The sequence below is a fragment of the Callospermophilus lateralis genome, chromosome 1 (genome assembly GCF_048772815.1).
Source record: "Callospermophilus lateralis isolate mCalLat2 chromosome 1, mCalLat2.hap1, whole genome shotgun sequence".
NCBI lineage: Eukaryota > Metazoa > Chordata > Mammalia > Rodentia > Sciuridae > Callospermophilus > Callospermophilus lateralis.
In genome coordinates this window covers 117,549,222-117,566,112 of record NC_135305.1, presented here as the reverse complement: position 1 = coordinate 117,566,112, position 16,891 = coordinate 117,549,222, and the positions used below count along the sequence as shown (strand labels likewise).

The following is a 16,891-nucleotide window of genomic DNA, read 5'->3' as shown; positions in this document are numbered from 1 at the left end:
GGTGAGGGACTGGGTTGGATCCTCAGCACCACATAAAAATAAATTAATAAAAATAAAGGCATTGTGTCCACTTACAACTAAAATTTTTTTTTAAAAGGGAACATGGATAGTAGACTGGATAACAGTATTAGCAATGTAAAACTGTGATGTTGAGAATGATACCATGGTTATGGAAGAAAACATCCCTATTCTTAAGAAAGCACTCTAAAATATTTTGGGATTAAGAATCATGTTTACGTCACTTACTCTCAATTTGTTCAGGAAACTCTCCTCCCCTCCCACACCCCCCCACCTAAACACACACACATCATAATACTCAGAAGGGTTCTGGGAATGATAAAGCAAATTGGGGTAAAGTGTTAACTACAGGTGAATCTGTTGTTCACCTGTTGTACTATTCACCTTTTATGCTGTTTTTTTGCACTTTAAAAAACTTAAAATTATTTACAAATGAAAAATAAAGCATTTGTCAACATAAGCAAAATATTCAAAAAAATATTGTAGGAACTACTCAGAAAATATTCCTAACAGTGCTTACTTTCAAGAAGATATTTTGCCACGTTTACCAAACCATATATTCATTTTTTAAGGTGTAGATGGACACAATATCTTTATTTTGTTTGTTTGTTTTTACGTTGTGCTGGGGAATGAACCCAGTGCCTCACCCATGATAGGCAAGCACTCTACCACTGAGCCACAACCCTGGGCCCCTTCATTCTTTAAAAAACATTTTCCACACAAAACAAGCTGCACAAACGTACCTTATAACTTTGCAGTCTTTGCAAGTCAAATGAAGCTGAAATATATCTCGGCATTCAACGCTTTCTATAAGCTGTAATGGAACCTGTAATTTAAAAAGATGATGTCCCTTAGTCAAAAAGGTTCTTCAATGTACCCAGCAAGACTGATTAGAAAGATCTCCAGGGGGAAGAAGCAAAAAAAAAAAAAAAAAAAAACCCTGTAAATTTAGCAGAATTAATAGTACCCAAGTGATCAACTACAAAGTGAATTAGGGCTTTCCTTATTCTACATAAATAGCCTCAAGCCATGTCATGGCAAGGGGAGGAACAAAGGGGAGGAACCACCTCTGGAAAAACAGTGTAATTATGTCACTTGAACATCAAACTCACAAGCTCATCTCTCAAAGTACTACTTTTACAGTTTTTTTGCTGCCCATGATTTGCAATGACACAGAAACTGAAGGGTACTGGAGTAATAGTCCAGTCTTGCTTATAATAAAGAATCACAGAACACAGTGCAAGTGAGACTCTTTTTGAATATTGACAAATGGAGTGGGCTTATGGCAGTGGCAGAAAGGAGGCTTGTGAAAAAGCTGGAAGTCTGAACTTCCTGTAGGTTGCAAAGAAGAGACGACAGGACAGTAGCTCCTGGTCCAGCTCTCAGCTCAGCAGGACAGACCCACAGGGATCAGAAGGAAGGGAGAAGGTCACACAGTGGTCAAGACAGTAGGTACAACTTACTTCAAAAGACCAGTTGAAGAACCCTGTTTGCCAAGTAGGGCTTGAGAGATCTGAGCAGGTTGTAATGGTTCTCCCCCTGAAGATCTGATCAACAGAGTGTACTTGAACACAGGATTGTACGAATAATGAATAGGATCAGAAACAGGAGGGAAAGCATCTGAACGGGGTAACATGAGGATCCTTCTCCCTCTGTCCCCGAAATCATCCTGACTCAATAACTGACTTCAAAAAGCAGTTTCCAAGCCTTCAAAACAGAGGCTGGTGAATTAATAAGTGGATATTTTTATTCCTTGGAAAAGTAGTGGATCACTTGTCTTTTACACTATATCAAGCCCAGCCAAAATTTGGCTCTAAGAGTTGCAAGCAGCCTCCCAACAATTCTTGGTTAGCTTGAGAAGGATACAGCCTCCTCCAAAGCAGAGACAAGAGTTCTGCCTGCACAGGGTGGCCCTCATGTCAGCTGAATCAGTTTCAGAAACAGGCTTTCTGCAAACCCTGCCTCACCATGCAGCTGCCATAGTCAGCAGAGAATTCTGAGAACAAGGATGCAGAGATCAAAAAGAAGCCCAGTGCTGGAAATCTGAAACAAAGAAACAGAAACTGGGCCAGGGATTAAAAAAGAGAAGAAAGCAAAATAATATTGCTCAGATGAATGGCTGTGAGTTTTTACCTCAGGGCTAAAGCCTCTTGCTTCTAAATCTATAATCTATAAAAATTCCCTTACAGTTCTAGTAATACTAGGAATAAGGACAAAGACTAAGAAATCTTGTCTGTGTTCTGAGAAAAAAAAAGAAACTTTTGGCTCTTGGTTTTTGTTTAAGTCCTTAACCCCAAGGTGTTGTGAGAAACTGCAGCCGATGTGACTAAAATTCTTTCAAGACCTGTACATCTAAGAAGGTAAGAAAAAAAAAAAATGTCAGTAGAGATAAATTATAAAGAAGGAACATGGAGATTAAGAAGATAGAGATTAGAAGATGACACTGATTTGTTCTCAGGCCAGTCCTTTTGGTGCCCTGTAATAGACTCTCATCACTTTATTTATTTATTTATTAAATGTACTCCCACTATACATTTAGATACTGATGGCTTAAAAAGTGTACATCTTGGGCTGGGGATGTGGCTCAAGCAGTAGCACGCTCGCCTGGCATGCGTGCGGCCCGGGTTCGATCCTCAGCACCACATACAAACAAAGATGTTGTGTCCGCCAAATACTAAAAAATAAATATTAAAATATTTAAAAAAAAGTGTACATCTGACACTCAAAACCAATTTGTTCCAAGCACAGGTGCAGTAACCACCTAGGATTCTCATTCTACCTTGCCCACTCACCCCCACCCCCACCCCCACAAAAAGTGGCTAGCTGACAGGCAAATGAGAAGCCTGAATTCTAGGCTTGTTTTTCTAAAATTTTACCAATTAAAAATTTGCTTGCTTCCTGGCTTCCTTGAATGAACCTCCAGACCCCTTATATGCCACCAGCCTCTGCTTTCTAAATTTCAGATGGTCACAATTTACTAGGTCTCATTTACAAGACCTGGGGTGAAGTGATAGTTTTAAAAATCCACACTGAGAGGCTGCTCTCCCAGTAGTCACCTGCATCCCAGGTCCTCTTCAATTGCCTTTCCTTATAGCTAGAAAAGGTAAAAAACACTTATTCTATTAGCTGTTGGGAGAATGTTATCAGCCTGTGCTACATTATTACAAACAATAGACAAGTTTTACATTTCTACTATTGGACCAGAGCCCAAGGGCCTGAGTCCAAACTCCCAGAATAAGAATTAAAACCCCCCAGAGCATGCAAAATATCTGCTACCTAAAGTGCATTCAATAAAATTTGTATGAATCTTAACATTGCAGTTTTAAAGAATAATAATAAAAATGTTGGTTCTATGTTTCAAATCAGATTAGAGATACTAGACAAGACACCAAAACCAACAATGTGTTCTCAAGTCAGATATACAGAAAAGCAGATTTTAATATTCATGCAAACTATCACATGCAGGGGAGTTTAATATGTAGCAAGAACAAGGACATTTAAAAGAGAAACACCTAATTTTGTATCAATAATTGCTTCCTTTTTTTCACTTCTCAGTTTGTCCTCTGTGATTTGTCCTCTCTTCCTTCTAAAAAGGCAGAATTTGCCACCTTTTCCTCTTTGACATTCAACTATACTGTTTTTCTACTTTAAGAAAAGTTTTCTTAACATTAACATTTCTTAACATGTTAAGTTTTCTTAACATTTCTCACCTATGGAAAGGATCTCTTACCATTTCTATGACTAAACATATGCACTACTCAACCTCATAAACAAAGAATCAAATATTCAAGCCCAGTCTATTTCCCAGCCCAGGTTGGTTGAAATACACTATAAACAAGCAGCAAAGTCTGGGTTAGAACCCACACTGCCTTTTAACCCAGGTTCCTTCGACCACATATGGTGTGACTTTCTTTCTTCCCCTAAGACTGACTGCCCTTCTGTTTAATACGAGATTTTCTTCACTTTACTTCCAAAAACAAAAATTTGGTTTCTCCACCAGGGATCGTCAGGAGAAAAACAGAATTTATTTTTTTTTTTTAAATAAATTTTATTATTTATTTTTTAGTTTTCGGCGGACACAACATCTTTGTTTGTATGTGGTGCTGAGGATCGAACCCGGGCCGCACGCATGCCAGGCGAGCGCGCTACCACTTGAGCCACATCCCCAGCCCAGAAAAACAGAATTTAAAATAAAGATTCCTCAGAGGCAATTCCATCTGCAAAGGAAATAGAAAATGACTTTCAAACCTTCTCCAGACCAATGATTCGATGTTTCAAACAACTCATTTTCTTTTTGCTTCTTTCTCTTCCATCTTCTACTTGTCAGGTAATTCTTTTTATAGTGCATTTGGTCTAACAAATTCCACCAAACTCATGCTCAAACAATGCATAAAACACTTGGTACTGTTAATCAAATCCTCAAAAGGCCAAAAGTTACACTTTACAGGCACCAAAACCCAAGAGCATCAATCCACAAAAGCAAAAAAGAAGCAATTTAAAAATTTAATAGACATGCATAGGTATTAAAGACCCATCGTACTGTCATATTCATGAGGGATCTGACATCATCATACTCTAGTTTAACTCTTGAATTCATTCTGGGTGTGTGTGTGTGTGTGTGTGTGTGTGTGTGTGTGTATGCATGTGTATTATTTTCAAGCACCAGGATTTAGAAGTGAAATGATTTCTACCTTTTTAAAAACAAGCACTCTTTTCATAATCTGAATGAGAAGTATTAATTTGTACATATGAAGTAAAACTGACAGTAACACAGTAAAAATAATAATTCTAATGATGAAATATAAAATAAAATGGAATACCTAGGCACCCAATCTAATCAGAGGAGGAAAAATACATATACGCAAGCTATCTCCTTCCAGCCCTGATTTCAGATGCCTCAACTATTATATGAATGCTAAGCCAAAATATACTCAAGTATTAACAATAACCTCCTCCTGGTAATATGGGGAATGAAGGTGATTGTTGAAGGAAAATGCAAAGTGCAAAGAAAAGGTGTTCTAAACTACTATACTTCCACACTTTTTTCCTAACAGGCATTGACAGATTGGCTTGAAAAACAGAAGTTTAATGTCCTCTTAAATACAAATGTTGATTTTACAAATTATTTCTGGCTAAAACTCAGATTACATTTCCATCACTTACGTATAAACTGTGGGCCTTAATCTTCACCCCACAATCTGTTCTCATCAAAGCATACCACTAGAACAGGAAAGCAAATCATGCAGAGAAGACACATTTCGCTGATTTGCAAAGTGTACATCTGACACTCAAAACCAATTTGTTCCAAGCACAGGTACAGTAACACCTAGGATTCTCATGCTACTTACTGGGATTTCAGAAGCAGCAGATTGAGAAGCAGTCTATTGAATTATACAACAAAAAATTGTTTTAAACTTTCATAAACTCCACTTGAACATTTTTTTGTTTATATATTATCTAAGTTTCAAAGAAATATACCTGCATATATGTAAAAATATAGTTTTGGAAAAAAACTAAGAATGGAAGCAATTCATACCTTAAATGTTACAAACGAACTCTATTACAGAGATTGTTTACCCTAGGAATTGGAACCTTGATATTTAATGAATATGTGTAAATTAAGGTAATGATGTTCATGGTATCTAAATCTACTGACACATTTTACTCAATGTGCTGTGAAATTAAAAGAGAATACATGATTTAAAAGAGAATACATGATATCAGGTAGCTTTTTAAAACTTGATGGCAAGTCATTTTCTAAAGTGCTAAATGATGTAAAGTGGGGCATGCTACAACACAGAAAGGCACATTTAGATACTGATGGCTTAAAGATTATTACATCCAAATCAAACACATTTAACAGGGGTTTCTTGATCTCCTATATTTTACTAAAGTATTTATTTGCTGAGGAAAGGACAAAGGGAGGGAGGTGAGAAACAACACTATCAATAACCCTCTGATCTCCACCCACGTCTGATGAAGGAGAAGTCATTATTTCCTGGAATAACCTGAGGTTCCAAAAATCTAATGCTATGATGAGATTAACATATTAGTATGGAGAAAGGCTGATCTATCTAAATAGGAAGTGTTTATAGACACTACAATGTCAAAATATTTTTGCACAACCATCTTTTTGTGCAAAGCCATTATTTTGGGCTTTTAAGTGGCATGTAGGCTCTAAGCCTTAGAATTATAATGCTAGAGAAAACATGTATATGAGGAACTGGGTCCAAAAGTAAGAGCAGTGGTAAGTTCCTTAAGCATATTACTTCATCTGTAAAAGGGACCCACAATTCCAGTAAACAACCTACACATAGAGCTACTATTTGAAACAAAAACCACACATACACACAAAATATACAGGCCTATTCCCATAGAAATACATTGTTTTAAAATGCACTATAAATTCAAAAAGGAGAAAAAATTGTTCGATATCTATTTCAAATTCATAGTAACTTCAATTAACTTAATATCTATTAGATAGCAAAGCATCAGGAAACAAGCTGGATCCTGGAGATACAAAGATGAAAACCAAAAAATTACAATATGCCTAGTAAATATTGTAAAAATATGTTCAAGATAAAGAAGAGGCCACATATGACTATAATTAACTGTCAGGAAAGGAACAAGGACTGAGCAAGGCTTTTTAGAGGAAGTCATCACCTGAAGTGGGTTTTGAGAGATGAAGAGATGTTTGCTGAGCAGGAAAGAAGGGAGAGATAGGAAGTAAAACTGAAGTATAAAGAGAAGTATGAGGTATGACTGACCAGTCCAAAGAGGCTGGTTTTACTAGTACAAAAGGTGAGAAGAGGGAAGAAGAACGTAGAAAAGCTAGCAGGGACTCAAAGATCCCTGTCTTACATCATGCAAAGTAATTTGATTTTCATCTTAGAAATAGAAAAGAAACACTGGAGGGCTTTAAGATAGTGAATGGCAAGACTCTCCAACCAACCATTCCCAAAATAGATCTAAAACCAGTTAAAACCCAAAATGCTGATAATACAGTATGGCATGGGAAAATGCAATGACATGAAACTATCATTTTCACATGCAATACTTTTACTGAAATAACTTCATTGATTCCGTCCATTTAAAACACTGAAAGAACACAAAATTAAATTGTGTAGTTCTATTAATTATTACTTCCATAGTTGATGACGGGAAATTTTTGATGGTTGAGATTTTAGAATTTCCACCTTTTCTTTTCCATCATCCACTCAAATCCAAATGGACCCTCCTGATCATAATGCTATATGGTATGGAAGATAAGTATTGCCTCATTCCTTGATGAATTTGGCACATACTTTTAACTGATGGACAGAAAATTGTTGTAACAGCTAAGATTGTAGCCCAAATCTAGAATCCAGAGGAATTCAGGTCAAAAGGGCTCCTGAACATAAATGCTTAACTACAAAGAGAGATTAGATTAGATTAAATTAGATAACACATACTAAGAAAATGGCAGCCATTGACTCATGGTAAATCAAAGAAGATTTGGGTAACTTTTGGACTGGTGAGTAAAATGAATAAAAGTGACAGATCTCAAAGAACCACAAAATGAAAACCAAAACACAATCTGAATGGGATATAATACTGACCTCTTATTAGGTGTTATAATATATTTCTCTGCACTAGCACTGACATGCAGAAAACCACAATACTAGCAAATGAAGAATGCATGTTTTGTGCAAGTACAACTTTTGTGCCTCTGTGGGTTTCATTTAAATCTACTAATGACAGCAGTACACCGAAAGATCCAGTTCTCTGAAAAGACCCTCATAATTGAAAAAGGGTAAGTATACCCTTGAGAATTCCTTTTCTTTGGTAATATATGGTCCATTATGCAAATAAACATTGCACTTAACATCTATACTTATACCACTTAGGAGCCATTAGAGTAACTTCATCCTATAATGAGTCTGCAGTGAGCTCAAAGCACATATCATCTGACATTAAGGCCCAGGAAGTAGTTGGTAACTACTAACAATTGAGAAATAAAAGCTTATTCAAACTCTGTACTTTTATAAAGCTTAACATAAGGCATTACTTAGTGCAAATTATTCAGTTTTAACTAAACATTGAACACCTCAGCTGACAACTAAATAAATACATCATTTTAAATAAGGCATAAGAATTGCTGACTAAACTAAATGTCCTTCAAGTGCAAAACAGAGAAAAGCAGAGCACACAATGCTCGCACACACCCAAATCCTGTATGTCTCTGAGTACACTACAAAGTTTTTTCAACTTAAACTTTCTATGTCTACCTTAGAGATAGTAGTTAGTAATCACTTACATTAACAAGAGACTCCTTGAACTTGATGTGAAGTCTATAATTTGAAAGGGCAATGATGGCATCCTCAGCACGACCCACATACTCTGTGCTCTCTCCATGAAGTTCAAGGAAAGGAACCTTCAAAATGAAGAAACTCTTCAGAGTTCTGAAGCAATTAAGGCCAAGTCTTTAAACAAAGGTCGGGTGAATAGATAGTGCATCCTCTTTAAATGGACAGTCATCCAAGTTTAAAGTACAGTACATAAGTAAAGAGGATGAGATTATACCCACCTAATTCAAATATAATTATTCAAATCCTGGACTCCTAAAGGAATGATAAGAACATCATCTCAAATAATGAATTCTAAGAACATAAGTCTTGCTACAATGGTTTCCAGCTTGCATTTCTATAGGTATGGCTTAAAAAATATATATGTTTATAAGTCCATCCCTTTAATCCATTAGCTCTGCTACATCATTACTATGATGCTAAATACATATTACAATCCAAAGTGGCCTATGATTACCTGAAGATTCTCATCCTCCCGAATCAGCTGCTTCCTGGGAAAGATCTGATTGGCCTGGATGCACTCAAGACTGTGCCGAGTCTCTTCATCCTGAAAAAAACAAAAATTTTAAAATAAATAACTTCAAAAACTTCTAGTTATCTATATTTAGTTTTTTTGCCATGTCTTCTCACATAATCACAGTAAGAGCCCAATGACCAAGGCAAATAGGCAGAAAAATGCAAGAAAAAAAATATTAATTCCCCAAACTGTTCCATCAACATATTAACTGCTACTAGGGCTGGCCACCAGTCTGTGGTGCTACTGGGAGGTGGTGGTACCTTTAAAAGGTGGGGCCTAGTGAGAGGAAGTTGCGACACAGTGGGATCTGCCATTGAAGGAGATATTGGGACTCCAGCCTTTGTGTCACCTTTGATTTTTATGTGAAATTTTCATCAATAGAATCTTGAAAGAATATTTAAGAAAAAGTAAGAACTAAATTTCCCAAATTTGAAACATGTGTGAATACCAGCCCTAATTTACTCTGCCCTATATTCCCAAATAAATCTATTTCTGTTAAGGAAATTTCAAAAGAGAACAAAAACTTCTCATCTAAATTGCACTACAATTTAATTCACGTTTTAAAAAGTAATGTTACAGGAAGACCCAAAAGAAATGTAATCTGTTAGAAAGCCTGACTCAAAATGATTGTGAAATCTGTTCACAGATTTTTGAGGAGAAAGGGGAGCAGTATTGGGAGTTGAACCCAGGACTTCATACATACATACATACATAATTTTTTAACACAACCATTTTTAAAACAGCAAAAACCACATCATTTTCAACTTATAACCACTATTTACTGAACATTTAGCACATGCTACTTATCACAATGTTATAAATCTCCTTGGGGTGGTGGGGGGAGTATAAACAATACTTAGGATTAGAGTTGCTGTTAAATAAAACCATAAGATTACACTACTTTTATCAGTGTGGTTCTTCAAGTGAAGTCTGCAGATTCTATGAGGTCAAAACCACCTTCACAATAATATTAAGGCATTATCTGCCCTTTTCCTACTGTGTTGACACTTGTTCTAATACTGTAAAAAGAATAAGAAGGGTAAACTGAGCACCTTAGCACAATCAAGGCAGACATACCAATTTAACTAAAAATGACCTTGGAAACTGCAGGAGAAAATTATATGAAATATTATGGTTATTTCAAGGAAAAATATCTATGTGACTTTCAATTAACAATGAACTAGCCATTTCTTATGCACAATTTTTAATTGAAAGAATAACTGATGAACAAATTGTGGAAATTAAGACTTGGCCATATGGCAGATCTTTTTTCCAAATGACAATATATTTTTTATGCAAAAATTACAATACTGGAAAACCTGTCATCTGCCACTATGAATTTGATAGATTTCCAATACTCAAAAATTTTGTGATAAAATCAGTGTGACATATCAAATATGATGTTTTAAAAATTCACTATACGTCAACAGTTGAAAGACCTGCATTGCATAATGAACCTATTATTTTCCTAATGACCAATGTATGATATTTTAAATCGTGCATGGATAAAAGTGCAAGATAAGGGCTGGAGTTCAGGGGTAAAGTGATTGCCTAGCACACACAATGCCCTAGTTTTGATCCCCAGAACCACACACCTGCCAAAAAATTACAAGACAGATCAAAAACGGTTAAAATAGAACAAAGAGGTTCACTTATAGTTTTAGATTCACACTGCAACTAAATTAAGGAACTACCACTTGTCAAGTTTTGGTGTAGTATTAAAAGAAAATACACGTGATTATCTAAAACACTTTAAAAATATTCTTCACTTTTCTAACTACCTATTTATGTATGGCTGAATTTTCCTCACATTTGAAATAAAACATATTTTAATAGATTGAATGTGAGAGTAGATATGAGAATGTGTCATCTATTAAACCAAGCATTAAAGAGATCAGAAAAATTACACAATTTTTGGATAAGAAGTTATTTTTAATTAAAAATATTTATATTGCCATGTAATTTCTTACTTTTAAATGAGTTTATAAGCATTTGAGAGATTTCTCAGCTTTAATTTCTATTACAGTAAACACAGCAAACACAACCCATATAAACAAGCCCTCTTGGGAGTCCTTAATAATTTATCAATGTAAAAAGAGATGCTGAGACCAAAGGGTTTCAGAACTGCTATTCCAGACTGCACTCTAATACTAAGTAACAATTAAAGCTGCATAATTTGAAAAGCCAAACTTGTCCCAAAACTATTCTCCTATTGTTAATCCATGACAGAAAAAGCCACTCAGAATTTAACAATGACCTCAACCATCATTCTAGCAATCTTTGCTACAAAATGACTAAACCATTTTATTTTGAGACTTGAGCTTTTTAAGGGTCTTTTAAAAAGATTGATATTTAAAATTTTTAAATAGCTTCAAATTATAAAAATATAATTTTACAAATGGTTTATAAAATGCTATGAAAAATTATGAAACTTCCATTATTAAATATACTTTTATTATTATTATAAAAAAATTATTTCCCTAGGATTACAAGCATCCCAGGATAATTGTTAAGAAACTGTAGCTGATAATCAAATAATTTTAAAAGCAAAATTATAAAAAAAAAAAAAAAAGAAAAGAAAACAACTTTTGTTTCTTATGTAGCCAAAATAAAAATGTTTAATGAGGGCTGGGGTTGTAGCTCAATGGTACGTGCTTGCCTAGTATATGTGAGGCACTGGGTTCTATTCTCAGCACCACATATAAAAAAATAAATGAATAAAGGTCCATCAATAACTAATAATTAAAAAAAAAATAATTAAGTGATACACTTTAATAAGGCTGATATGACAGAGCTTAGTGGTCTCGGAAAGAGTGTGCTATAGTCTGTAAATGGCTCCACTCCTATAAACACCAAAATAACTTGTTAGATGAAAAATGTTGAATTATGTCCCATCTGATTCAAATGTATGATATGTCAAGGTCATTGTACTGTCATGTGTAACTAATTAAAACAAATTTTAAAAATAATACAAAAAAAGAAAAATGTTGTGTTGATCTGTACTATATTATGCCTTTCCACTTATTTCATTTGAAGTCAATTAAAGAGTGAAAGAACAGGGGGAAGTGATTTTTTTTAAAAGAGAACCCACTTTTCTACCATAAGTACTGGCTTTAAAAAAAATCCTACTTTCATTATTAAAAGGTATCTCTTGACTTAAAGAAGGCTTAATGTTTACACTTAAAGGGAATAAAAGGAAAAGAGAGAGAATCCTGAATCAAGAAAAATGTTCTCATGAACCAACAGAGAATAGGTAGGAAATGCTATAAGAGAGGGAGAGGGGACAGCTTTTAAAAATTCTTAACTGAAAGTACACTTTAAACATACCTTCTCAGCATCACATTAACTAGCTTTTTAACTCACATAAATGTATAAGGCCTAAACTTTTACTGTCTTTAAGATCATTTTACAGAGGCACTCATTATTTCTTTATGTGATTCCTTGACCCAGTTTTCCACTGACCCTCAAAAAACAGCTCAGAACTGAAATAATGTAGCAGGCTTTTTAAAAAGAGAAAGAAAAGGAAAAAGGAAAAAAAGGGAAAGAGAAGCCATTTACGTATTCATTCTTGGTAGCACACTCACTTTGGTGCTAATCCAAACTAATGTACCTAACCAAAGTAGCTACTGAACACTGAAAGAAAATTGTTTTCAACATATGAGAACTAATTAAGCCAGCAAGACAAGAACATGAAGTACTTATTTTCAGTTAAATCAAATAAATGCTCTTTTTAAAAAATACTGCCTCAGCTCATATTACCTATAAGGTTTCAGAAAAATGTCCCCCAGGGTTAGGGTTGTAGCTCAGTGGAAGAGTACTTGCCTGGCAAGTGTGTGGCACCGAGTTCGATTCTCAGCACCACATATAAATAAATGAATAAAATGAAGCTCCATCAACCTCTAAAAAAATATTTTAATAAAAGAAAGAAAAATGTCCCCCTTTACACAGAACTGCATTTAACCTCAAAGATTTAATTAACTTTAGGACCAACTAACTAACTGCCTAATTTTATTATAGTCTCTGTGATTTTACAGGTATAAAAGGTAACCCAACTTGACATAGTTAATAGGGAGGGAAACTGGGAAGAGGCAGAACTGGAAAGTAGTGGTGTGATAAAAAGCTGGGAACAGATTTTGCTTAGGCTATATGCACTTATTCATTAGTATTAAAAAATGCATTCCACATTGTTGATTTCCTGGTATTACTTGGAAATGCCAGGTGATGTAGAATCTGGTATTTCTTTGGCTCCACCTAGCTCTGTAAAGTTAGCAGGGTCACTTGCAAAATCCCGAAAAGGGATCAGTCAACCATAGTTTCAGGCTGGTTTCTGCTACTGGCTAAATTATGCAGGTAAGAAAGTACATACCTCAGAGGAGAAGTCAACATTAAATATAAATATTTAAAGCACATAGCAGAAGACTGCTGACCAATTAAGTCTTATGAACTAAATCTATATATATAGTGTTCATGTTCAAAAAATGTAAAAGTAATCACCGGTCTTCTTACTGTCAGTATTGTCCATACACTATTCTTGGGGCTAGTATTTATAGTCATTGAAAATATATTTCCCTTGCTATAATCCTTGAAATTTGGTCAAAACAATTCAAAGGGCTAGGAAGCACAGAGTAGGAATCAGATAAAACAAGTAGCCATAAACTGATAGTTACTGCAACTGATATATATGAGAGTTCACTACAAATTCTTTCCTCATATAGTCTATGCTTAAGATTTTCCATACTGAAAATAAAAACAACTTTTCATAATGCCTGGTCTCTCAAAGAGACTTAAATATCATTTTAGATCTTTTAAGATTATAAGAGGCAGGAGAGGATGTTACCTTCAGATTACTACAGAAATATACATCAAAAACAAAATTCAATGCTCCTTTCTTACACAAAACTAAGGATTAAGGACATATAATCTGAATGTTAAAATAATATGGTATATTAAATATATACCATACCAGTGGATCAAAGGCTCAATAACTTGCAAGATATTATGTAGCTAGTAAAATCATCTTTAGGAATCCAGTAAATCAACATGGGAAAACGTTTAATGCATTGAATGAAATGAGCAAAAGACTTCATTATGTTATTGTAACTATATATGTAGATATATGAATGACAAGGACTACTTAGGAAAACATACAACCATAAATTCTGGTGGTAGAATTACAAATGAGAATTTTAAAAACAAATCTGTTATAATGTTTTATGTCGGGGGCAGGATGCACCACAGTCAAGCTGCTCCCCAACTATCACACATAGAGGTGTCTCCAGAGTGTTTCTGCAGCACAGGAAGTACACAAGGAAGATAGTTGGGCACCAAAGAGATCCCAGCAGCACCAAGAAGAGGACCATGCTATTTGTTTCTAGCTATGTGGTATAAGATGAAGGACAAAGTCTCCATATAGAACAGATCTGCTTTCATAAGCCCATAATTTGATAAACATTAGCATTGGCATAGCATACCATATAAATACAAGGCAAGCACTTTTTCAATTCATTAAAAACTGAGACCCAGCACCACAAAAAAAAAAACAAAAAAAAAACCCTGAGATAGGTAGTAAAATAAAATGTAGTCTAGAGAATTAACAGTAAAAGTCCATCAATGTTTGGGTACAAGAAATTAGAAAGTTGTAATGCCCACAAACTAAGAAAAAAAGAGTCTACCTTTAAGAAGGGAATGGTTACCTTTCTCCTCTTTTTCATATGACATTTCTGCACAACTACCTTTTTTGTTTGTCTTACTATGTTTTTAACTTTAAAAGCATTTTCCATACACATCCCTAATGAAGCTTGAAATTAACATGGTCTTTTCAATTCCTTTTTTGTGCACCAGCATGAAACAGTTTGGATCTAGGAAACACCATAAGGTAGAAACAGGACAATATTACAGAGAATCATTTTTCTCTTAAGATCTGAAGTGCTGTTTATATGTCCTCAAGATTAATAAAAATGTACTTGGCTTGTTACTCCATCTTTTCTGCCTTCCCTGGACCCTAAATGGTCCAGAAATCACTGAACTGTCCATGATATGTTCTTTTCAGTCAAAGATTCAAGCAGGGAAATGCAGATCTGCTGCCCTACTACTGAACCAAAATACTGCTTTGAAGAGACAGATAGGCTGGGGATGTAACCCAGTGGTTGAGCACTTGCCTAGCATGTGCTAAGCCCCGGGTCCAATATCTAGTACTGAAGGGCAAGAAGGGAGGGTGGGGAGAAAGAGAGCAAGACTCATAGGAAGTATAGGGAATTGCTTTGTGAGGTAAAGCATGTTAACTAGCTCAATGTAGCCATTCCACAATATATACACACTTCAAAGAACATTGCACACAATATACATAATTTTGTCAATTAAAAAAAGTAAAGACAATTCAGATGAAAAAAAATCAATGTCACTATATCCTACTTCCTAGAAATTTCTTTTTCTCTTTTCTTTTTTCTTCTTTTGGTACTGAGGATTGAGCCCAGAGCCTTGGGCTACTACTGAGCTATACTCCAGCCCAGTTTCCTAGAAAAGGAATGAAAAGCCTAGAGTCCAGGAACCATATGTTATTCTTTGGTTCCATTCACTAGCTGATTTAAAATGAGACTTAGTGTCCAGGTCACAGAATTCAAGTTAAGAGAAATGAAATTGCTCCATACACTGGAGTACCCTATCATTACTAATAATAAAAGAAGAGAGATTCTAGGGGAAAGAAAAATGATTTCTAACAAAAACAGAAATGGGTAAGTATGGATTAGTGTTCAGCTGAATTGTCAGAATTGAGTTCAACTCCAATTTTCTTATTTCCTTATACTTACCATGACAGGAGGCCCAGATTAGGAGGAGAGATCCCCGTCCCTTCTTCAGTGTCTGGCAAAGCTCTTCTTTCTCTTATGCTGAGATCTTTTATTTAAGAGAGAGAAAGAGAAAGAGAAAAAGAGCAAAATTGGCAATAGTTTTCCCCTAATTGGTATATCCTAATTAAAGTGACTGCACATATACAAACTAAAAAACTGAACAGAATCAATCAAGAAAAAGTTGAATGTCACCCTGTCAGTTCTCACTAGTCAATTCCAAACTTGATAATGCCTTTGCAAAAATCTTTCTGGACTTAACTTAGTTCTGAGAAAAAAAAAAAAGTAGCAAATGCTAACATTCTTACACTGATAGTTGTTAAAAAAAAAAAAAAAAGGCTAAACCTTGGATGAAAGTAATAATTAAAATCAACCTGCAAATGAGAAAACAATATTCTCATAATTTTCAGAATGTCTGTATGGATCTTCTGTCTATGGAAAGCAAACATATTTAGCAAGCAAAATATGAACAACCTGTTTGTTATTCCAATATTCTATACTAACCTGTGCTAATACTTCCTATCTATCTATCTATTTATTTATTTTTGGAGGTACCGGGAATTGAGCCCAGACTCTTCTCTCACCAAGCTATACCATCACCCCTTTTTATTTTTTGAGATGGGGCCTTGCCAAATTGCCCAAGCTGGCCTCAAATTTGTAATCCTGGCTTTTGGGGAGGCTGAAGTGTGAGGATCTCCCGTGTACTACAGTGCCCAGCTCCTCTTACCTGTTTTATTAAGAACAAAAAAAGAGAAAAGGGAAAGAATACCCTATTAGAAATGCAAAGATAGGCTATTAAAGTTTTATCTTTAGTAAGTTGCTCTTTTCTTTGAATAGATTAGTCTCATGTAATTCTGATTTGGTAAAGTTCAAAAAACAGAGGCTATCCTGGTTAATATTCAATATAAACCATATAAGACAGTGTAAATGACAAAACAGGACAGTGTAAATGACAGAACAGGGGACATCAAAGAAGTAGCAGGGTCCATATCATACAACGGTTTTGGGGTATTGTGAGCAAGAATAGCATCAAATGATTTACTTTCAAGGATTATTCTGGCTAGTAAATCTAGGCAGGTAATAGTTTAGACTATTGGGAATGAGGAAGAAACAGTTGGAAGGTAACTGCAATGATCCAGCCAAGAGACAAGGTAATAGTAATGGAAATG

The 16,891-nt window shown here is 35.1% G+C and overlaps 1 protein-coding gene across 11 annotated transcripts in view; it reads right to left on the bottom strand.

The window, feature by feature from the left end:
- The window catches only part of Mtmr3 (myotubularin related protein 3), a 128,064-nt gene that overhangs the window by 38,994 nt on the left and 72,179 nt on the right, over positions 1 to 16,891 (bottom strand). For 7 of the 11 annotated variants that reach the window (XM_076837536.2, XM_076837522.2, XM_076837517.2 and 4 more), the window contains 5 exons: positions 15,687 to 15,771; positions 8,821 to 8,910; positions 8,315 to 8,431; positions 5,367 to 5,399; positions 762 to 844 (listed from right to left, as the gene is read on the bottom strand). In XM_076837536.2, coding sequence (XP_076693651.2) covers positions 762 to 844; positions 5,367 to 5,399; positions 8,315 to 8,431; positions 8,821 to 8,910; positions 15,687 to 15,689 — 326 coding nt within the window. In that variant the 5' untranslated portion in view covers positions 15,690 to 15,771. The remainder of the gene's footprint in view (positions 1 to 761; positions 845 to 5,366; positions 5,400 to 8,314; positions 8,432 to 8,820; positions 8,911 to 15,686; positions 15,772 to 16,891) is intronic. The other 4 variants (XM_076837543.2, XM_076837549.2, XM_076837558.2 and 1 more) reach the window with 1 other exon arrangement.